Here is a 24,854-nt window from a genome sequence, read left to right as displayed (position 1 = left end):
CTGATAAAGAACCATCTACTATTTTTATTTTCTGATCTCCTGCACAAGGGGAATAAGAACAAAACATTTTGAAAGATCCGGTCATATGGTCCGTAGCACCGGAATCTATTATCCAAGGGTGATAGAATGAGGTGGACACACTAAAAACAGATTGTACATAATTACCTTGTGCCAGGGAACAAGAAGCTGGTGCAGAAGTGGAGTGTGAAAGGTGTGAGGATTGGAACAATTTATACTGTTGATCTAATTGCTCCTTACTGAAAGTTGGTGCCCCAGAGGAAATGTCTGTGCTATTTTGTGCCTCTTTTTCAGTCACATAAGCTTGTGAACCACCCCGTCCCTTCGGTTTAAAATTCTTCGGTTTCTAGTTGGGAGGCTTACCGTGTAAATTCCAACAATTTTCTCGAGTATGCCATGGTTTGTTACAATAGTCGCACCGAAGTTTTGCCTTTTTTTCTTGTCGAATGTGAGTGTTGGGGAAATTATTCTTGCTGATCAATGCTGAGGACTCTGTAGTGGGTGACACATTATCATTCAACGTCATTTTCCTCCTCCCTTTTTCTCGACGTACTTCTGCAAATACTTCACTCAGAGTTGGCAGAGGTGTTTTTCCCAATATACGGCCTCTGACTTCATCCAGCTCATGGTTTAACCCGGCCAAGAACTCGTACACTCTGTCATTCTCCATGCGTTTATAGAATTTGACACTGTCAGGTTTGCATTCCCATGATTCTTCATAGCAGAGGTCTAATTCTTGCCATAGTGTTTTCATATAATTGTAATATTCAATTACTCCTTTCTCACCTTGTTTAGACTGCCACAGTTTGGTCTTCAACTCAAAAATTTGTGATGAATTTTCCAGATCCGAATAGGTTTCTTTGACCGCTTCCCACACATCCTTTGCTGTCGGTAGAAACAAATAGGTCTTACCAATTGATTGCTCCATGGAGTTTACGAGTCATGCGATGACCAGAGAATTTTCTGATTTCCAATTTACCCATTTTGGATCGTCTTTCTTTGGTTCTTGAACTCCTCCGGTTAAATAGCTCAGTCTTCCTTTGCCGTCGATTACTAATTTAATTGACTGAGCCCACTTCAAATAGTTTTTTCCATTCAATTTGTGAATGGTGAATTGGATTGAAGAGTTTTTGAGCCCAGTAGAAATCACACCAGGTGCAGACATTGGTTTCACGATCCCACTTTGATCGCGTGAAGTGTAGAAATCACACCAGATGCAGACATTGGTTTCACGATCCCACTTTGATCGCCTGAAGTTCAGTCATTTTTCAGAGTTTTTTTGGGCTTAGGAAGCACTGAGTAATATTGTGCTTAGGGTTTGGGATAATATTGGACCCAAAAATATTATAATTGGGCTTAAGAGGTACAGTATACACCTCAACTGAAAAACGGCAACCCTCAAGCCTGCTACCCCACGCTTCAGAATATTGTGTCGCACACCACCACAACAGTGGACGACGCACGACTATGCTGGACCGGAATTACAGGGCAAGTGTTAAGAACTGGCTCTGATACCATGTAGAGAACACACAAAAAGACATAATGGCAAAAATCAAACTCATGACAAGAAGAATGAAGTATATTCTGAAACTCTCAGTAATTTTTTCTTATGTTACAATCGTTCTAGGTCTACAAATTTATACAAAGTATTTTTGCTTAATTCTAGGCACAATCCCGTAACAAAAGAAACTATACAAAATTATCCCCAAGTATTTAGGAAATAAATATTTACAGAATATGAAAATATTTCTTTCTATTTTCTCTACACAGCTACAACACCTCCTAAGAATGAGAAAGACCAAATAGAAAACAGAAAAAAGTGACTTGTCAGTGAATTTCTGGAAGCTGTATAGAGCCAATAACTCCAACTAAAAACAGAGAGAACCAACAGCTGGTAAAGCCTCATCTGTAAGATTCATACACTGTAGTTTCAGAACTCTCATCAGAGGGCATCCTTTGGCCACAGCAAGTAAGCCTATGATGTCATGGATGGTTTCTGAATCTAGTGACAGTTTCAAGAGATTTGCCATGAGAACCCACCACTTCTAATGAGGCATCAGTAATCTTTGCACAAGAAGCGACTCCAAGTGATTTCAAAGTCCTCCCACTACTAAGGGCCAACAATAGTAGTCCATTGTCAGTCGAGCCTTCACAAAACCGCAAATTTAAATCATTAAGCCCACTGCAACATGCTCCCACCTCAGCCAAACCTTCAACCAGGCAAGTTTCTGCAGTATTTAATTCTGAATTCCATTTCACACCATCCACCATACTTAAAACAATTATTCAGAATGGGAGGATGATTTCAGATCTTGTTACCAGAAATAACAGGGTGTTGGACTGATCAAATAACACTGCCAAACATGTTGATCAAAACCAGGGTACATCTGACGCAAAGTGTTATTCAGACAACAAAACAAAGACAAAGTAAAATTTTTGGCAATCACCTGTAAATCCAAAGATTTTAGAGTTCTACATTTCTACGCAAAAGATCTTAGCCCCAAATCTGTCACATTCGACTACCAAATAAGGCTCAATATTTCTAGTTTTACAAAGTGACCACCAACAGCTTCCAACCGGAGTTTGACAAACAGCCAGTTCCTGTCTTGTTATCGGAGTATTGGATACATTATTATTAGATTCACGGTCAAAACTGGTTGTTGAAGTAGAAAAGCCAACATCACGTCGTATTTTCCCTGCCCCACAATAGAAAACAATGAAATTCCAAAGATGATACCAGAAGTTTGAAACAAAGCAGTTAAAGGCAATATATTTGCAGTTTAAACTCATATTTCAAAAGTCACCCAAGAAGAACAAAGTAGTTGAAGTAGAAGAGCCAACATAGCGTCGTATTTTCCCTGCCCCACAATAGAAAACAATGAAATTCCAAAGATGATACCAGAAGTTTGAAACAAAGCAGTTAAAGGCAATAAATTAGCAGTTTAAACTTATATTTCAAAAGTCAACCAAGAAGAACAAAGTAGTTGAAGTAGAAGAGCCAACATCTCGTCGTCTTTTCCCTGCCCCACAATAGAAAACAATGAAATTCCAAAGATGATTCCAGAAGTTTGAAACAAAGCCGTTAAAGGCAATATATTTGCAGTTTAAACTCATATTTCAAAAGTCACCCAAGAAGAACAAAGTTCGGCATGATTTTGTATAAGCAACATAATTGACAAGGATTTTAGATGCATGAACCTGGACTGCATTCTAAATGTAAATAATCAGCTCGTGACAACTCTATAATTTTTTATCAGATTTTCACTTATTAAATATCATGCGCAATGTACATGATTCCATCCACTTCAAAAAAGCCATCACAATTTCTCCAAAACAAGCAATTCTCCCAGTTATCATAATACAGATGCTCAGGGCTATCCATTCAATTTCAAACTAAGAATAAAAACCATGGGGAAGCAACTCAAGGTGCATAGTTTAAGCAATTTTTTAGAGTTTGCAAACAAGCAACACTAATTGATGCCATCAAACATATGTTATCACCACAAATTTGATGAGTTGAGATGAATTATGCTTGGATGGTAAATCTGATCAGACATGAGCTTTTGGAGTAATTGAACACATTTTTAACAAAATAAATCAGTAAAATGGGGGCGAATAAGAATAAAGTATCATCTCAATCAGAAATTATAATCCATGCTGATATTTACCAACTTTTCTAAACCTACTTATCCCGAAAATCTTAATATAAATGAAAAACCAATTAAGATATCCCAAGGATGCATGATCGGCTACGCTGGAAAGATTTTATTATAGGTTATTCAGAAAGATAGATCTCACATCTACAAAATTTATCCAGTCTTTGCCAAAGAACAGGAAGGATTTTTGTAACGGAAATTCCTTGTCAGATGAAAAACTTCCTCTAGCACAAGTCGAGACTTATGAATTCGGTAGCAAGGAAAATGTAAAAACCACATTGAGAACTCACATGATGACTGACTATCAAACTAGTTTCCGCCGGCGCACTTACCAATTTGGTAGCACTGGAATTGGAAGTCTCGTTGATATAGACACTTTGGACATTCACAAACCGATCAGCAAACAGGATGATCGAATCGTCAGTCTTGCCAGATCTACCAAACTGGACAGTTTTGCGGCTCATCCCCACTAGATATAACAAGCGTTTGCAAACGAGAGAACAAGCATCTCAGCTGTATATTGAATCTAAATGTCAGAAAATTTCTATTAGTTCATCATCTGCTAATGTTGAATTTATCTGATCCTCCATGATTCCATCAATCTCTTTGTTCTATTGAAAAATGTATATCAAATTTCCTTTATACAGGTAATATTTGGCCCATACGTTAAAGTAAAAAAGGCGTTCATTTATCTCTTTTATACAAAAAAGCTGACTCGATTTAGCAAAAGAAATGCAGAACTCATCGTGGCAAGTAAATCATTTTTCCATTTCATCATAGTAATTGATAAAAATTAAACGAAAAACTGAAACACAAGTAAACGCCTCAATGACATTGGTTTCCCTGCAAAGTTTCCTCCAAGCACGACTCTATAGTACGCGAATCATCTTGGCAAAGTTTATTCACCAACGAATTACAAACATATTTCTCGAGCGAAAAACCCATCTTCAACATATAATCTAAAACAAGTAAAGCATCATCCAATCTATCAGCAAGACTAAGACATTGAATGAGCCTCTCAAAAGTTTTCTTCTCTGGTGTCATATTATTCTTAATCATAGCTTTCAGCCATGCAACTCCTTCTTGGAAACACCCCTGTTCACCTAATGCAACAATGATTTTATTTTGAGAAAAAACAGCCGCTTCCATACCCCGATCTAGAACATCTCTCCACAACATTTTTGCTTGCTCCACATGTCCAGCTTCACAAAGCCTTTCTATCAAAACAGTAAATGAGGCAGTTGATGGCTCAAATCCGTGACTTAGAAGTTCATGAAAAAAATACAATCCCTCAGCTATATTCCCTTTTCGGGAGAAGCCTTTAATTAGAGAATTATATGTAATGGAATCAGTTGCAATACCCTTCTCTTTCATCCGTTCGAATAATACCCGAGCTTCATCCACTTTTCCATTCAAGCACAGTCCACTTATCATAGTGTTGCAACTAACCGTAGACTCACCATAACCTTTGGAAATCATCTCTTTATAAAGTTTCTCAGCTTCATCTATGCTGCCAATACGCCATAAACCATTAATAAAAGCATTGTATGTGTACTCATTAGGAACGATTCCATTCTGAGTCATCTCAAACCACACTTTTCGCGCATCTCCAAGCCACTTGTTGTTACAGAGACCATGAATCATGGTTGTATACATGACTCTATCTGGAAAATACCCTCTGCACTTTAGATCATTAAAAACCCGAAAACCTTCGTATCTCATTTTTCTTTTGTTCAATCCATTAATGACCTCCTGATATGTATAAATATCTGGGGAGCAATTCTTGGCAATCATCATATGAAGAACAGATGACATTTTCCCAAAATCACCACTCTTGCAAAATGCAGCTATCAGCTTATTGAAAACGATTTTGCTCGGGACATGCCCGTCCTCCAAAACTTGTCGAAGAAGATTGTAGCCTTTCGCGGCATTGTTGTCAATACAGAAGGCTCTAGTCAAGTATCCTGTGGTATCTATGTCTGGTACGACATTATGCTGCATCATATCCCCATATAGTGCCCAAAAAATGTCGAGCCTTTCGGTTCTTAGCGCACAGGACAGAGCTGAATTCCATGTTTGCAATGGCGCACAATGACCAATCTTTTTTAAACGTTCAAACACGTCAAATGCTTGTTCAACCAGCCCATTTTCGCCGAGGCACTCAATATACAACTCCAAATGCTCCGGCTCAGGCTCAAACTTTGTTTCCTTGAGAAAACTCTCAGCAGCTCCGGCAGCATTAGCCTCTACAAGCCTACGAAATATCTCCTTACATAAAGCTGGATCCAATGAAAACCCATTCAAAGACTTGAGCCAATGATAGAACCGGATAGACAAGAGCACATTTTTCTGCTGCTTCAAAACCTCATTGTAAATATTAGGATCCACAAAATTAACAGTTGGAAAAACACTCGTAAGGGTTTGCTCCCACCTCGGCTGGGACCTAATAAAAACAGAAACCTCTTTGGCAATCTCACTAGCATTTAGAAATTGATTTTGATGAATAGATTCATCTGGGTTTTGAGGCTTCGGAACAAATTCTTCCACAGTTCCACTAACCTCACCGACTTCAAAAACTTGATTTTGACCACAAATTTCATCTGGGGTGTCAGGATTCCGTATCGACTCCTCAGCATTTCCACTAATATGATCAATACTGAGGCTTTGATTCCGGATTCGAAAATGATTAGAACCGATAAATGATTTAGAGTTCTGGCGAAGGCACAGATTTGTGAAAATCCATGTAGGCTTGGCCATTTAAATTCATCGAAGGTATTTCATCAACTCAGGAATGAACATTCAGAAGCTGCACATCAAAACATAAACAATAACTTAGCAAATAATTACGATTGCACCTCGTTCGGACAGAGATTCAAAGCTGGAGTTGCAGGTGGATATGCCTGCAGAGAATGGAGATAGAAGGAGTTAACAACTTTCTACAAATTTGAGCAACAGCATATTCGGGAGAGGGGTTTTTCGGATTTAACGATCTTATATACCCCCGTCCCCAGACAATTCTATTTTCCTATTTCACTCGAATTTATATTAATTTATTATTCATTTTCAAATATTTAATTTTTTTTAATACAAGTACATCGGATATCAAATTACATCAAATTGTAACACTAAAGAATGAAATTGTTCGCACAACTGACGGGACTTGAATATGAACTCGTGACGTGCTTGTCTCAATCAAAAAAACCAACAAAATCAACCTAAATAAATTAGGAAACTAACCCGCAGTCAGCGAGAATCGAACCTGAGACCTAGATCTCAAATATTTAAATTAAATAATATGAAGTAGATAAAATTTTTATTATATAAAAATTTATCAATACTCGATGAATTTTCTTTTCTTTTCTTTTTATTTTTGATTTATGGGTATTTTTTTAATTTCATCTTCATAAACTTTTTCATTTCTTAAAAAACTAATTTTAATATTTTTTGACCCCATTTTAATATTTTTTATATATTCAAAAAGAGTAACACTCCTGTGAGACGGTCTCATCCGTGAGACGGGTCAACCCTACTCATATTTATAATAATAAGTAATACTTTTGGCATAAATTGTAATACATTTTAATGGATAACTCATACAATAGATCCGTTTAATAAAAATGACCCTTGAGACCATCTCATAGGAATTTTTGCCATTCAAAAATATTTTTTTGTTCTTGATAAAAGATGTTTGAGTATTTATATAAATATATTAATAAAAATAATTTTAAAAAATAAGCAATAGAAAACATTATATAAATAATATATTTTTAATTATCAAATCAAATTTCAAATTATATGTTAAATCCACGTCAAAAATCAAAATGAAATTCTAATTCATGTATTTAAAAATCCAATTTCAATTGCATGGATTGATTGTTGAACAATATTAAAAATTAAAATCTAAAATATATAAAAATAAAAATTGTATTTATTTTCAAATATCGGTTAATTTGGTAACTCGATTTGAAAATTTTGAAAACTGCCGACCTAGTTTACTGAAACGGCCGATATCGGAAACTTTAAAATAGATTTTCCTAAATAACCGAAACAAAATGTCGAATTGACTCAAGTTAAATCGGTTATTTTGATTTAACCAAAATTTTGCTCACCCTATAATGTATTGGTATTTAACTTTTTACAATAGCTAATTTAAGGAAATTTTAAATTATATATTAAAATAGTCAAAAAAATTTATCTCAACAAAAACTAAAATTGATGATACAACAATCCGAACCGAAGCCAAGGTTTGGTTTAGTTTTTAAATTATTAATGGTTTGGTTCGCAGTTTTGCAAAACCTATGGTGTTGGAGATAACGGCTTCAATGAGAATTGATTATAATATCAAACTTGCAATAATCCAATTGTGGAAAAGAACGACACCGCTTTCGAAAACTTGTGTAAAAAATAGTCAATATACAGCACATTCGATGAAGGTATACAACCAATTCCAAGGGCTATACTTTGCTGGTTAAAAATTCACCGTAACATGATCACAAGCTAATGTATCCGGCCAAAGTTGTAGCAACTATCAGACCAACGAGACAGGATAAAGAAACAACATTAGCAATCAGTGTAGACGAGCCAGCCGCCAAGAGAACTTTGTGAGAATCACAGTCCCCTCGAAATCCTCTCACAATCATCGCCTGCAAAGCCAGAGAAAGCCAATTTATGCGTTAGAAAGAAGAGCTAGCGACAAGCATTTTGCAGAACCACATGATTGAACGAGTTTATTTTTCCCCCCAAGAAATAAGCCAATAAGATGGCAACACGAGGAGAGAAATTGAGATGAGGACATGAGCCAAGAAAATGAAACCTGAAGAGAAGAGCTTGAGAGAAATTGTATACCTGGGATATCTGTGCTGCGTGGCTGTAAATATTTTTGAAGATCCGACGAATATATGTGAAGAAAACTGCAAGGAAATAAACATTCTGAATTTCTCGACGATGATGTCTGGGAAAGACAGAACCATTGTCACATAGTAACTTCGAAATAATTTTTGAACAATTAAAAAGGTTGTCAACTTTTACTGGCCACTCTTCAATTAAAAGCATCAGCAAAGGTAATATGTCTTCTCCCAGCACATATATGACACTGATAGGATTGTCCACGTGAGCCCAAGATATCAAACACAAATACAAGTTTGCACAGAAAAGCAACTCAACAAGAAACGTAAATATGGAATTATATATAAGAGATCCAGAGTTTCCTCTGTATAGTGTTTACACACTCCCCTAGCTTCACTAGCAAAATTCTCAAGATAACAGAATGACCCCTCTAACACGTTCTCCTAATGCTCTTATAACTAATTCTCCCGCCCCTCTCGTTTCTTCATTCTAGAATATACAAAGTGTATTTTGGGATTCTCATATTTATTTTGGCCCAATTCATCTATACCCGTATCAGACACTTGATCTTTTATTAGACGATCAACAGAAAACGAGTTATATTTTCTCGCAACACATTGTTCCAACGCCGGGCCATGGTTACACAAGCCAGCTGGCCACTAGAGTGCCTCAAAGTAGCGCTACTACATATGTAAACACTAAACATCAAAGTTGTTTCAATGAAAATAAACAAAGCGTAGAAAATAATATATTTCTTATATTGTCCAACTGATTACAATGTAACATATAAATAAGAGCCTAATCTTCTAAATCTAGTAATGAGATCCCTACAAATCTGGGATAGAATATTCACCATACAAATAACATAATCTGCAGGATTTATCTACCATAATACAGAATTAATTCAAATCATATATTATCTACAGAATCTGACACTCCCCCTCAAACTGGTGAATGGATATCGCCCATTCCAAGCTTGCTAACAATATCTGTGAACAATCTACTAGATAGTGCCTTTGTGAATATATCTGCCAACTGATCCTTGGAAGAGACGAATGGAGTACATATTAATCCACTTTCCAATTTCTCTTTGATGAAGTGTCTATCGACTTCAACGTGTTTCGTACGGTCATGTTGCACTGGATTGTGAGCTATACTAATGGCTGATTTATTGTCACAATATAACTTCATGGGTGAGTTCCACTTAATTCTCAAATCATCAAGAATGATCTTCAACCATAGCAATTCACATATTCCTAAAGCCATAGCTCGAAATTCTGATTCTACGCTTGATCTTGCAACCACATTTTGCTTTTTACTTCTCCACGTCACTAGGTTTCCTCCCAAGAATGTGCAATAGCCGGAAGTGGACCTTCGATCATCCAAGGAGCCTGCATAGTCGGCGTCTGTATAGGCTTCAAGAGTCATAGCATCCCCTTTTTTGAATAATATGCCTTTTCCTGGGCTGCCCTTAAGATACTGCAAGATCCTGTGGACTGCCTTGAGGTGTTTTTCTTTTGGATTTTGCATATATCTGCTAACTACACTTACAGCATACGAAATGTCTGGTCTAGAGTGAGTTAAATATATTAACCTCCCAACCAGCCTCTGATAAGAGCCTTTATCTACCACTGGGTCATTTGGTGCATCACATAAGCCGTGATTGACTTCAATAGGGGTGTCCACCGGCTTGCAGCCCATCTTTCCTGAGTCCTTCAACAAATCCAGCACGTATTTTTGTTGGGAAATGAATATTCCATGCCGTGAGTTAGCCACTTCAATTCCTAGAAAGTATTTTAACTTCCCAAGTTCTTTGATATCAAACTCTTTGACTAGGCGCTGCTTTAGTTCCTGTATTCCTTCTATATCATTCCCAGATACTATCATATCATCAACATACACCAGCAGAATAGTCACTCCCCCTGAAGCCGAGTGCTTCACAAACAAAGAATGATCCCCTTGGCTTTGTCTGTATCCCAAGGTAGTCATGGCTTTAGTGAGTCTTCCAAACCAAGCCCTTGGTGATTGTTTAAGGCCATAAAGTGCCTTCTTCAGCCTACACACCATCCCTTTTTTAGATTCAAAACCCGGTGGGATCTCTATATAAACTTCTTCGGCTAGGTCACCATGAAGAAATGCATTCTTAACATCAAATTGTAACAGATTCCATCCAAAATTTGCTGCTAATGACAAAAGGATCCGCACTGTGTTCATCTTTGCAACAGGTGCAAAGGTTTCCCAATAGTTGAGTCCATATGTTTGGGTGTATCCTTTCGCAACTAGCCTCGCCTTATAACGTTCAACTGTCCCATCTGATTTATATTTGACAGTGAATACCCATCGACAACCAACTGGTTTAACCTTGTGTGGCAATCTAACCAGTTTCTGTCAAGAGCTTCCATTTCTATTTTCATGGCATCCTCCCACTTCTTGTCTCTTAATGCCTCTGATAGATTTCTCGGAATGGATATGTTGTGAAGATTGGTCAATAAGGCTTTATGGCTTTGGGACAGGTTTTGGTAGGTCATAAACTGGTGTAAGGGATGTTTAGTACAGGTTCTGATTCCTTTTCTTAATGCGATTGGCAAGTTCGTGTCCTGGTCAACATCATCTAAGGTCTTAGAATATGTTAAGAGTTCAGGTTCAACAATTGGTTCACTCTCGACTATGGCTTGGTTTTTTTCAGCTGGTAGCGTGGAAATTGCAGGAACTCGTGCGAAGTTCAGAGGTGGTGGTGCTACTGTAGAGGCTGGAAATTTCTTCCTGGAATAGGTTTTGAGTGGCTGTGTTTGGGTTTCTTGTTCCTTATCCGCGATCATATCACTATGTCGAGCTGATTTGGCAGTTTGATCAGGAAGTATAGATGGTGGGCTGTGTAGTAGTGGCAGTGTGCTAGAGTCGAAGGGAAGATCAAGTGAAAGACTTATATCCCCTCCATCTCTATCTGTTTTGTTTTCTGGAAATTTTGAGGGAAAATAAGACTCATTTTCCACAAAGGTTACATCAGCGGAAACAAAAGTTTTTCGAGTGGAAGGATGAAAGCACTTATATCCCTTTTGAGTAGAGGAGTACCCGATAAAGATACATCGAAGAGCTCGAGGGTCGAGTTTTCCTCTATTTTGGGAATGTATATGAACGAAGACAACACTTCCAAAAATTCTAGGAACAAGATTATTAGACGCAGTAAAATGAGGAAAAAATTTTGTTAGAATTTCTATTGGGGTTTTAAAATCAAGAATACCAGTGGGAAGTCTATTAATAAGGTGTGCAGCGGTAAGAACAGCTTCTCCCCAATATTGTTTAGGAACATTTTTGTGGAATAGTAATGCTCTTGTGATATTTAGGAGGTGGCCGTTCTTTCGTTCAGCCACGCCGTTTTGTTGTGGTGTATTGACACAAGAGGATTCATGCAAAATGCCTTCTTTTTGAAAGAAAGAAGAAAGGGACATATTAAAGTAATCTTTGGCATTGTCAGACCTAAATCTTTTAATTCACACATCAAATTGCGTCTTAATCATATTATAGAATTTTGGAAAAATAGTGCTAACTTCAGATTTATTTTTCAAAAGATAAATTCACGTCACGCGAGTGCAGTCATCGATAAAAGACACAAACCACTTGGCACCAGAGATATTGGGAACACTAGAGGGACCCCATATATCGCTATGAATTAAAGAGAATGGAATAATAGTTCTTTTATTGCTTGCTGGAAATGAAACACGTTTGTGTTTTGCAAATTCACAGTCATTACAATGAAAAGACTCTAATTTATTTTCTTTAAACCATAAAGGAAACATTAGCTTAAGGACCCTAAAGGAAGGATGACCTAAACGATGATGAAAAAGCCAAATTTTATTTTTAGTTGACAAAATAGACTCAGAAAAGAATGATGCGGATAAGGATCTCTCCACCCTAGTTCCTCCACTTTGACTTTCCAGATAGAAAAGACCATTCCTCTCATTAGCACGTCCAATCATCCTCTTCATTTTCAGTTCCTGAAACTCACAGTGGGAAGAGAAGAAGGTTACACAACAATTGGAATCCATGGTTAGTTTCTTAATGGAGATTAAGTTTGCAAACAACTTTGGAACATGGAGGACATTTTTAAGAACAAGGGATGGGCTTATATAAATATCACCTTGACCAGCAATGGTAGTGAAAGATCCATCAGCTAAGGTGATTTTTTTATGGCTAGAGCATGGTGTATAGGTAGAGAAGGATTTGGAATTATAGGTCATGTGATCAGTGGCTCCGGAATCGATTATCCATAACTTTGGAGAAATCTTTTCAGAGATATTAACAAAGCAAGAAGTAGGACCGATACCTGAAAAAGCCAAGGAGCTAGTACCTGACGAGGAGGGTTTCTCAAGTGACCCTAAGAAATTTTCTGCTCACTTAATCTTGCAGCAAGGTTTTGTGTGCTTCCTTCATTGTTTAATGGTGCACTTACCATATGTGCCTTTCCTCCTTCATCAATGTTTCGATCAGGCCTACCATGTAGCTTCCAACACTGATCTTTGGTGTGACTATTCTTTTTGCAGTAAGTGCAATATAGAGATTCACGACTGTTGAATCTTGATTTTTTGTGTTGATTGTTGAACTTGTATTCCTTTATCCCAACCGTTTTAGCAACAAGTGCAGATCCTTCCTCTCCGCGGGTCTCGAGCATCACCCGTCTGCGGCCCTCTTCTGCCCGAATGGTCGAGATTGTTTAATTTAAGGAAGGCAGATCGGCCTTCCCTAAAATTTGCACTCTGACTGCATCGAACTCCATGTTGAGGCCAACCAAAAATTCATAGGTTCGTTCCCTTTCAATAAACTGCTTTAAGACTGTAGCATCTGATGCACAAGTCATCTTAATGCACTGGTATTGATCCAGCTCTTGCCATAGTCCTTGTAAGAGATTAGCGTACTCTGTTGTGGTCTGATTTCCTTGCTTTGTTGTTGCGATCTTTGACTTAACTTCATAAATCTGGGCTGCATCATTAGCCCTGGAGTAAGTCTGTCGCATGGCCTCCCAAATTTCTTTGGCTGATCCAAGGAACATGCATGTATCACTAATCTCAGGCAGCATCGAATTCCATATCCAAGACATTACCATGGAATCTTGTTCATCCCAAGATGCATATTTGGGATCCTTCTCCAAAGGTCCAGTACCTGTTAAATGATCCAGCCGTCCTCGACCTTTCAGAAAGGTCTTGACAAGTTGGGACCATTTCAAGTAATTTTTTCCATTCAATCTATGAGCAGAATGAAGATTTTGTAACTCCCCTGTTGCCGCAATATGTTCGACGGTGGCAGCATCAGATTTAGGACTAGTTACGGTACTATCGGACATTTTACAGGAGATGGATGAAAAGTGGCTTTGATACCAAAACAAAGCGTAGAAAATAATATATTTCTTATATTGTCCAACTGATTACAATGTAACATATAAATAAGAGTCTAATCTTCTAAATCTAGTAATGAGATCCCAACAAATCTGGGATAGAATATTCACCATACAAATAACATAATCTGCAGGATTTATCTACCATAATACAGAATTAATTCAAATCATATATTATCTACAGAATCTGACAAAAATAACGAAAGAACTCTGTTTCATTTCATTCAAAAGAATCAAGTCAAACAAAGACGTAAGAGGGAAAATTTAATCTTAAAACAATCATATTCCTATAGAAGCATGAATGTATAGTTTCACGGAAAAAAAATTATAAATGAGGAGCTGAGAATACCATCAATTGTCTCGAGCGTTGTCAACTCTTTCCATCTTATCCTACGAGATATAATTCCTAAAGCAACGTTGCGGACCTGCAAGTGCAGAGAGAGAGAAAATAGAACAAAAAAATTTCACCATTACTCATCCACAAAAATTTGAAACTTGACGATCAACCTTCAAAATGCAAACAATTCATTATAATATATCGCACCTCATCAAACACTAGATTGATGAATCTTAATGAAAGCAGGAGAGTAAGTATGACTTCAGACACTGGGACACCAAGGTGAGACAGAGGGCGAATGAACCATTGCAAAGCAAATGCAAGCTGCTCTGATGTCGTTGTTGTCAAACAAAGACTTGCACTTTGGAAGATCTTTACCAAACAGAAGATAGAGGCTTCATTAGAAATATAGGCACATGGTTGTCACGTGAATTCATTTAAGGTCAAGGAGTAAGGTAGCTAGAGCAACAGCAGATGCAGGGAAATTTTGGTATGAACAGTTTATACATGTGATACGCCGTAAACTAACTGCGGTATTATAGGTATTATTTATTTATTTTAACTAATCTCCGTTTTGGAGAATAGCGGCATATTCAGTATCAAAATACTAAATAAATAATCACATGTGAATGCTCTAATCCTTCGAATATTTCAAAACTAAATCAATAATCTCAATAGCCATATATTCAGAGTAACAGCACGATGCAGGGAAAATTTGGTATGAACAGTAACTTTATTTTGCGGCTTATAGTATCAAAATACTAAAATAAATAATCACATGTGAATGCTCTGATCCTTAAAATACTTTGAAAGTAAATAAATAATCTCAACCAATCTCGAATAAACCATATACACAAACTCTGTGGACTGAAAAAGTTACTTTCTGAAATCTACATAAACAAAAGTATGCCCAGATTTATCTTACTGTAAATGTTAAACATGCTACTGTAGTAGCTGCCGACAAGCCTTTACTGGTTAGTAAGAAGGGACCCAACTTCATTATCACATATCTATAACCTTCAAAAGATACTGGAAGCGTCGGCAATCTTGTCAGTGAAGATGGTGGGTTTCTTGAACACAAAAGGGAAGGTGCACTATCAGTACTCAGTCCCAAGAATACAAATAAGATACCACAGAGCAGAGCAACTCTTCCCAATTGATCCTACAACAATATTGGACACTTAATAAGACAGATTCCTGCATAAACACGAAAAAATACTATAAATATCCCACCAAACAAAACTAAGTTTATTTTAGTTCATGTAAGATGGAAAAATTAACTTCCTCTGTCAAGTACGTTACAGATATAGACATCAAAACTAGCAAGAAACCTTACCATCCACACCTCGGTAGGCTGAACCCACACGGACAATAGGGCTAGATAGATAACTATTCCCAGACGCATTGCTATATCTGATCTCGCTGGTAAAACAACAAGTGCAAGTAGCCATGCCTAGGTTCAATAGGCACAAAAGTAGATAAAAATAATCAAGATTAAAACACATATAAAGAAATAATTCTCAACATAATCAAAACAAAACAGGATAAACAAATGTAAAAGTAAAATATGCAAATAGGTATATAAATACCACATCTCACTCATAAACATCCAAATTCAATTGAATCTAAAACTTATTCCATCAAGTTTGTTCTCAACGAAAGTTCCCTACAAAAGGCAGATGGAAATCATCATTTCTTTTATAGTTTTCTCAAATCTGGGACGTGTCATAAGTGCCGACCCAATTATCTTCTTTATAAGTTTCACATTTCTTCATAGAATGCAAAGAAAAGCATATCACGGGTATTCCTGGCAAATCACATGATAGTAATCTTAACAAATACAAGTCGCGCTAATCAAATCTAGGCTCATTTAAAATTTAATGAAACAAAGAAAACATTTTTTTTTATCATAACCGAACTCATATCTAAAGACCCATCACTTCACATATTAATTATAAACCCAGAACAAATTAAGGGCATTAAACTATCATATTGCTATCCCAATGTCCCTTGTAACTTTTCTCATCGGTTTTGAGTAAATGAGAAGCAATGGCCCTGAATTATTTATCCTCTTTTGTTTCGACTCACTTACAACGAGTACTGATTAAAGCTTCCTATTTATGGCTAAAATCATCAAAGGTAAAAATTCTGATAGTACAAAAAGCTAGTATCAACAAACCAAAAAGAATTCTTTTTCCCAATTTATCATTCAAAATACACAATTCAAGCGTTGATGGCTTCTTGGTCATCTTGCAGTCCAAATTTGTGACAAGGTATCGGGACCATTTATAACAAACCCTCCAGCTAGCTCCAAAAAGGGGGGGAAAACACAATACAAGCAAGAAATTAAAACAAAATCAGACTAATAATATTAGTAAATTTCATAGAGATCTAACCCAGGTGATATTAAAAGGCAGATCCAAAAACACCAATCGCACAACACCTCAATCTCAAAACACAATAACTAATTGCAAATAACAAAAGCACCAGCAATGTAATCAAGAAAATGCACCATTTTGAATCATTTTCAACAAGCCGAACTCTCTGAAAGAATAAAAAATACCGTCTTGATTCTGGGGTCCACGTTGTGTAAAAAAGTGGTGGGAGAAGATATGTACTGAGCAATGGGACTGGAAGTAGTCCCGGCTATGGCTCCAAACACTTTCTCAGCAGCAAAAAGATTTGTGGGCATCCATTTTTCCCAGTTCTTAGGCCCCCCAATTGCTTCATTGTTGTCGTTTGCTTTACACTTCACATGATATCTTAATCTTTTGCAGAGGTGGGGGTGCTGTAATCTTTGGTTCAAGGTTTTTCGAGGAAACTTTAAAGCGCGGAACGAAGGATGCGACGGATTCACCAGAAGTAATTTTGGGTGGCAACTGAGCAACTTCGAATTCATTGGTGAGAGGACGGATTGGGTGGAAACGAAATCCGGTCCTCTGGGGCAGAAGAATCTGAGCTTACCTTTTCCCTGCCCGGTTTGGTACAAGTATAAGATATGTTTTGGACTAAAAACTAAAATATTGATCGATAAATGATTGATAACAAAAAATATGTATGTATTTGATAGCTTATTTTGATGTTAATTATGATTTTATAAGTTATTATAAATTATTTAGTTGACCAAAATGCCCTCATATCCCACTCAAATTTTATTCCTCAAATCCATCAATTATTTAAGCGTACCTACCTTTATCACTCTTGTCGGCAACATTGAAGAAGAAAGTAGATCTCGTTCCCATTTGAAAGCTCAGAACAACGAAGAAGCAGATCCATTCCATTTTCTCCACCTCTTCTTCCCCTCATCTGTAGCGGTAAATTGATCTCTTCCTTGGATTTATTTCGACATGAAACATTCCTAAATTTATATGAATTAATGCATACAGAAGCTTGATGCCGCCAGAGTGAGTAGATGATGATCGAATCCCATTAACATAATACATGTTGAATCCCTTCGATGAATCAGGCATGAAATTGAGTAAGGAACACAAACAAAACTCCTCTCTTCCATTTCTATTACCTTAAACGATACCATAAACAACAATGTTGCCTCGTCAAGGTGATGGCTCACGATTTACATGTCCGAAGAATGACATGATAATTAGGTTAACGCACTGAACGAGTTGTTATTTTTATTATTTATAGTGAAGGGGTAGTTTTGTAAATGACCGAGCTAATCCATGAGAACAAAATTAATCTTGTGGCAGATGGGGTGGATGGGGTAGGGTTGTCTGAGTGATACAGTGCTTTTCAATCAATTCGGATGCTAATCTGAGCTCAATAATTGATACAAACATGAGCTTGCTAAACAATCTAGAAATTATCCTGTGCATCAAACAGGTGACAATAGGAGAACTTGGGATTAATACTGTGTTTGGTGGACGGACTGGATATGGGTGTTTGGAAAAAGAAATTTTAAAATAGATTGATATTTGGGCAAATTATTTTAAAATCCCCAAACTCAAACATTTCTTTCTCTTAACTCCCTACACTCCAATTTCTTTGTTTCAACTCCCTAGTGGTCCCCAAATTTGTCTTAATAAAGTGTTTAGCATTTAATCCTTTGTACGTGACATTGTTTTACCAATCGAACCAGTTCAGGCTAAGCCGAACTATCGGTTACGCAAGGTTTCCAGCCGATATACTCTGGATTAGGGTCCAACATGCTTCCATAAGATGAATTAAATTCAAAAACCTCTTTGACCATAGTGTCGTCGGGTCATACCTGCCGAGTTTTACGAAGTGCTCCTCACACTCCAACCACGTAGTCGCAACAGATGGTTTCTGCACAAGCTCCTTCAACGACACCCAGCACAGCCTTAATTCGTTTTCTACCTTAAGGCGTATGATATATGAATTTAATTATAAAATATGAGCATGAAAGAACAAGAGACTTTAGAAAAATTATTCAGACATAATATTATTACATAAATCAACTCCTTTGAAGAGGAGAAGACAACTTGTTTAGCTACTCATAGTAGCTTTGTTCTTGAAATACATAAACGAAAACTTATATCAATAGAAAGAGAAATATTACAACAATTTATTTGTAAGAAAACTGAAGGGAATGATCGATATCTTCAGCTTCCTTGAACGCTTGTATTTATAGCTGAGGTTCTACTCGTTTCACCGAGAAACTTCAGGGAATCTTACAGCTGTTTGTCTTGTCCTTCTATGCCATTATTAATGGCATCTTTAGCTAGTGGATGAATCACCCGTTATCCACCTTGTCCTGTTATGCCATTATTGATGTCATCGTTTGTTGGTGGAGGAGTCACATGTCGTCCTTTTTCTTTTGGCTCTATACTTCTCACATGTCTTCTTTATTCTTGTCGGGGCATCTTCTGCTTTTGCAGTGGTCCCCTGAAAAAACGCATCTTTGGTGGTCCCTGTCCACCTTTGCTTGTCTCGAAAAAATCTTTTCGATCCGTTCGGGGTCTGAATGTTTTTCCGAACTCTGGCTCCTTCTGATCAGGACATTCTGGGCAGATAACTTTTGACCATCTTCCTATGTGAGCCATATTACAAAATTTTCGACGAGTTTCTTTACTCCCCGGCAGTTTGTTGTTCCACAAAAAGTTTCTCTTCTTTTCGAAGAGTTCTTATGCGAAAGCCGTAGTTTTTCCTGTCATTGTGTTTAACAGGAACGATCCATTCACAGAATTTTGGTAGAATTTGAACGGAAATTTGACTTTGTTCATCTCGGTGAGACAGACCCAAATACCCCATGCCCTTCTGGTTGAGATTTCATTTTCTCCAAAAGTGGACACCAAGGGTATTTCTTCAGCTTTAGGATCCTTGATAAATTTATGGCTCATCAAATCAGGTCTCCTTAGCTTGATGAAATGAAAGGGTTCGTGTGATCCTTTCCCTATTGGTTCTGGAGCTGCACTGAAGAAATATAATTCTAGCACATCTCCTCTGGACAAATGATCATTATTTGCCCATGTTTCTTGAACTGCTTCCTGGATCCATTTTGGTAACTGTGATATCTCCGGGAAGCTTGGCAATGTTGTATAAACTGAGGCCAAAGCCCCAAATTCATACCAGAGCTTTACATCCTTAGGATTGACATTGTTTTTTAGCCAAACCCTTGGATATATTCTTGCAACATCAACCCTGCAAGTGTTCGGATTGATTTCACTCCTTGTCTTTAATTTCTCCCACCTTTGTTGATAAACCTGGAATGGAGAAATAATAGCTGGATTAGTATCAATCTTAGATTTACCCTTGAAAGGGCCCGTGTCCTGATTTAATATTTAATGATCAAACAACCAGGATTAATTAATGTAAACAGCGAAAACGAGTTAAAAATTTGCGTTTGGGCCTACAGAAATTTCGGCATGACCTATTCGTAAATAGGACATCCCAAAAACCTGTACAACACAACCAGCAATATATACTCGAAAAAAGAGTCACAACTCCAATTTACAAACCTATAGCCGCACTGGCCAGGACTAAACACATGCAGAGCCGACAAGGCTCGATCACACAAATAACAATTCAAAACAAGGTCCAAAACTATTTATAAAGATACACAGGGCATCACCCCGGCAAATATAAAACTCGCTAAACTGATATATATACATATATCTGGGAACTCGACTCCACGCTCGTCTTACTGGGTACCACTAGATGACGCTCCACCAGATGCGTCAAATCCCCCTGGATAATCTGCTATGGAATCACAAACAACCACAGCATAAAAATAAAACAGGGGTCGGACCCCAGTACGACGAACTATAAAAATTACGACAAATATAACTGACATGAATAAAATCAAGTACAATGCAATAAAATGCAATGTAATGCGTGACATGTATCAATGAAATAAGGGATACCAAAAGGAGTCCAAATAATCGTATCACAATAAACTCAGTGGCCACCGCAGACCTCGAATCATCACTGCTAATCCATACACGTAGCATCGGAGGGTTACAGGAGCGACCCGTCCAGCCTCATGCTGTCATCAGGAGTGTCGTACGTAGCATCAGAGGGCGACAGGAGCTACCTGTCCGTGCCTCATGCTATCTCAGGAGTGCACTAAAACAATGTCACTCGCTCCATGATGACTCAATACATCTCAAGAGATCAATATCAATAGTAATCAAAGGAGTCAAGGCTCAACGTACTATGTAAACTTGTAAATGAGTGAATGCAATCATATAATCCACGTAAGCACATAAAATACATTATCACTCATTACAAAATACTTAATATCATTACATGCCATTATAGGCGTCGTAATATAAACAGCTCATACGTACCTCAACCAACACTTAATTACCACAGAAATATCTCAAGTAATATTCGAATACTCCAATCCTGTGAAAAACCATTTATTTCACATCAATTCCTATTTTCGTTTACAAATCTGACAATTATCGGAACTAAGTCTAAAAATCAAACTAACAATTCCAAATATTCATATTTCATATTCAGTCATCCTATCAATGTCTAAATCTCGATAAATGACTCTAAAATGTCGCAATACCCAAAGGTAAATAATCTGAAATTTTCCAGAAAATTGCTCATACATACTAAAAATTCATATATACTAGTTCTAACACAACTAAGCAACCGTATAATGATTAAAACAACTATAAACGTCAAAAATCCCAACTTATATAAATTTGAATTTTCCAAAATTCTACAATTAAGTCTGGAAATTTCGTTCAATACCTCAAATCCACAAAAATGTTGTTCCTACATCCAAAACACAACAATTATCAATTCTTTAAATCAAAATTCAACCAAAAATCATATAAGTTGAACTAAAAATCGGCTCACCCCAAAACAGTCTCTGAAGTTGCGATTAAGGACTCAAAACTAAACTCAAATCGTCTCTAAAGCAAACACCATGAAGACTGGCGATGATGGCGACGGAAATCGGCCGAAAAACGTGAACAGAGGGCGGCGGGTTTCCGAGTATTGCAAGGAAATATTACAAAAGCGGTATCAAAAGATAGGTCTCGTCACGAGGATTCCGGAACTATATTTACTTTTGAAATCCGGCCAAAAACGAAGGAGATACGGGCATTTAAAGTGACGGAAGAAATGTTGAAAGAAAAAGAAAGAAAAATCGATACAGACGCCGAGAAGATGATGGTGATGAGAGAGAATATGATATGTATCATATCTATATGTATATCCATAATTAAAATATGGTTTAGTTTAAATGTGTGTCTTATTTTATTCATTCGGGATTAAAACTTGACCCGGTTTGAGTTATTTCAACTCCTGTGTGATTTATAAATCAAATATGCAATTTAATATCGTCTATAAACTGATATTTATAAATACATATTTTTAACACACAAATTAATTAATAGAGTAAAATCGGGTCCTTACATTTCTCCCCCTCTAAAAAGAAGATTTCGTCCTCGAAATTTAACACACATCAAACTTATATACAAAGTGGTTAAACATCTACCAATGATAGTACATAGGAAAATTAGAGTACATGGAATAAGTCATCATATTTTCAAACAAGTGAAGCCATTCTTGACGCATTCTAGACTCCAATTCCCATGTGGCTTCTTCTCTCCCATGTATACTCCATTCCACCATAACTAAAGGAATCGTCTTGTTCCTAAGTTGCTTTTCTTTACGATCAAGAATCTGCACTGGATATTCAACATAGCTAAGGGAACTATCCAACTCCACATCATCAGCCCTCAAGATATGAGAAGGATCTGGTTCATACTTCCGTAGTATAGATACGTGAAATACATCATGTATCGCAGACAAACTCTGCGGCAAGTTCAAACGATACGCTAAAATACCAATCTTCTCAACAATCTCGTATGGACCGATATAACGAGGAGCTAATTTCCCTTTACGCCCAAATCTCATAGTACCACGAAATGGTGATACTTTCAAGAAAACAAAATCGCCAACCTGAAATTCTAAAGGTCTACGTCTGTTATTAGCATAGCTGGCTTGACGATCCTGGGCTGCTTTCATTCTTTTCCTGATCAGGTCAACTTTTTCTTTCATCTCTTGAATAAACTCTGGTCCTGACAACTGTCGTTCTCCTACTTCTTCCCAACAGATCGGAGATCTACATTTTTTGCCATACAAGGCTTCAAATGGTGTCATCCCGATAGATATTTGATAACTATTATTGTAAGAGAATTCCACCAGAGCTAAAGATTCTTGCCAACCACCACTAAAATCCATCACAACAGCTCGTAATAAATCTTCAAGTGTCTGAATAGTCCTTTCAGATTGACCATCTGTCTGTGGATGATAGGCAGTACTCATGGCCAATTTAGAACCCAAAGCTGATTGCAAACTAGACCAAAACTTAGAAGTAAATATGGGATCACGGTCTGATACTATAGTAACTGGCACACCATGCAATCGCACTATCTGATCAATGTACATTTTTGCCATTTTCGTATATGTCCACGTACGATCATATGGAATAAAATGGGCAGATTTAGACAATTTATCCACAATAACCCAAATGGCATCACAACCACGATTAGATCGAGGTAGGTGTGTCACGAAATCCATAGTAATGTGTTCCCAATTCCACTGTGGTACTTCAAGACTAAGTAACATACCACCTGGTCTCATTCTTTCAGCCTTAACTTGTTGACACGTCAAACACGTAGCGACAAAATCAGAAATATCATTCTTCATACCTTCCCACCAGTAATGGGCTTTCAAGATATTATACATTTTTCTAATTCCAGGATGTACACTATGTCGACTACAATGAGCTTCTCGTAGTATATCGTCTTTCAAATCTATCAAATTCGGAACCACAAGTCTACCATTATAACGCAAACATCCATCAGAAGCAACAAAAAATTTCCCTGACTGACCAGCTGGAGTTAATTCTTTCAAATGATGAATATATGGATCAGTCTTTTGTGCTGCTTTGATTTTTGAAATTATTCGTGGTTCAACTTGTATAGATGAAACTATGAAATGATTACCTTTAGCTCGATAAGTCCATCCTGAAGTTCTCAAATGCTCATGAACTTTAGAAATAGTTAACGATGCCAACATCTTAGTATGAACTTTTCTGCTCAAAGCATCTGCAACTTGATTCACGTTTCCTGGCTGGTATTGAATATCACAGTCAAAATCCTTAAGTAATTCCAACCATCGACGTTGTCTCATATTCAAATCAGACTGTGTGAATAAATATTTCAGACTCTTATGATCGAAATAAATCACAAACTGCTCACCGTACAGATAATGACGCCATAATTTCAATGCATGCACAATGGCAGCCAATTCTAAATCATGAACTGGATAACGAGTCTTATGTGGTTTCAATTGACGAGATGCATACGCAATCACGCGTCCATTTTGCATCAAAACACAACACAGTCCATTCAAAGAAGCATCTGTACAGACAACAAATCCACCTGAGCCTGAAGGTAATGCTAGTACTGGAGCCGTAGTCAATTTCTCTTTCAAAGTCTGAAAACTAGCTTCACATTCCTCAGTCCACACAAAACGTCGATCTTTTTGCGTCAATATAGTCATAGGCCTAGCTATTTCGGAAAATCCCTTGATGAAACGCCTATAATATCCAGCCAAACCCAAAAAACTACGAATCTCAGAGACATTGGTTGGTCGAGACCAATTAAGAACAGCTTCAATTTTACTAGGATCGACAGATACCCCTTGTGCTGATATCACATGTCCTAGAAATAATACTCTGTCCAGCCAAAATTCACACTTCGAAAACTTAGCATATAATTGTGATGTTCAGAGTGTCTGAAGAACTAATGTTAAATGTTCTTTATGCTCCTTCCTTGACTTAGAATAAATCAAAATGTCATCAATGAAAACGATAACAAATCGATCTATAAACTCCCGAAACACATGATTCATTAAATCCATAAAAACCGCTGGAGCATTAGTCAACCCGAAAGGCACAACTAAGAATTCATAATGTCCGTAACGCGTTCGAAATGCTGTCTTGGAAACATCTTCCTCTCGAACTCGAAGTTGATGATATCCGGAACGAAGATCAATTTTAGAATATACAGATGTACCCTGCAACTGATCAAACAAGTCATCAATTCGTGGCAAAGGATACTTATTCTTCACAGTAGCCTGATTCAATTGTCGATAATCGATG

General features: G+C 37.2%; 2 protein-coding genes across 7 annotated transcripts; both read right to left on the bottom strand.

Annotated features, from left to right (window-relative positions):
* Nucleotides 1-1,621: 1,621 nt before the first annotated feature.
* LOC140882769 (uncharacterized) lies at nucleotides 1,622-6,668 on the bottom strand. 4 transcript variants are annotated; one of them, XM_073288989.1, is made up of 4 exons: nucleotides 4,007-6,668; nucleotides 2,466-2,714; nucleotides 2,338-2,372; nucleotides 1,622-2,246 (listed from the first exon to the last, which is right to left on the bottom strand). In XM_073288989.1, the coding sequence occupies exon 1, from the start codon at nucleotides 6,429-6,431 to the stop codon at nucleotides 4,500-4,502; it is 1,932 nt and encodes a 643-aa protein (XP_073145090.1). In that variant the 5' UTR covers nucleotides 6,432-6,668; the 3' UTR covers nucleotides 1,622-2,246; nucleotides 2,338-2,372; nucleotides 2,466-2,714; nucleotides 4,007-4,499. The 4 variants fall into 4 exon arrangements, with proteins under 4 accessions (XP_073145090.1, XP_073145073.1, XP_073145082.1 ...); XM_073288972.1 differs by having other exon boundaries at nucleotides 2,338-2,714; XM_073288981.1 differs by having other exon boundaries at nucleotides 1,622-2,372.
* A 1,317-nt stretch (nucleotides 6,669-7,985) lies between these two features.
* LOC140888358 (protein ABCI12, chloroplastic) lies at nucleotides 7,986-17,867 on the bottom strand. 3 transcript variants are annotated; one of them, XM_073296037.1, is made up of 8 exons: nucleotides 17,436-17,865; nucleotides 16,809-17,216; nucleotides 15,582-15,698; nucleotides 15,171-15,407; nucleotides 14,453-14,617; nucleotides 14,258-14,333; nucleotides 8,520-8,584; nucleotides 7,986-8,317 (listed from the first exon to the last, which is right to left on the bottom strand). In XM_073296037.1, exons 1-8 carry the CDS (start codon nucleotides 17,457-17,459, stop codon nucleotides 8,165-8,167), a joined length of 1,245 nt encoding a protein of 414 aa, XP_073152138.1. In that variant the 5' UTR covers nucleotides 17,460-17,865; the 3' UTR covers nucleotides 7,986-8,164. The 3 variants fall into 3 exon arrangements, with proteins under 3 accessions (XP_073152138.1, XP_073152142.1, XP_073152149.1); XM_073296041.1 differs by having other exon boundaries at nucleotides 17,432-17,863; XM_073296048.1 differs by having other exon boundaries at nucleotides 8,180-8,317; nucleotides 8,520-8,625; nucleotides 17,436-17,867.
* Nucleotides 17,868-24,854: the final 6,987 nt, after the last annotated feature.

The sequence above is a fragment of the Henckelia pumila genome, chromosome 1 (genome assembly GCF_033568475.1).
Source record: "Henckelia pumila isolate YLH828 chromosome 1, ASM3356847v2, whole genome shotgun sequence".
NCBI lineage: Eukaryota > Viridiplantae > Streptophyta > Magnoliopsida > Lamiales > Gesneriaceae > Henckelia > Henckelia pumila.
The sequence above is the reverse complement of the archived record's forward strand: the minus strand, read 5'-3'. Positions and strand labels throughout refer to the sequence as shown.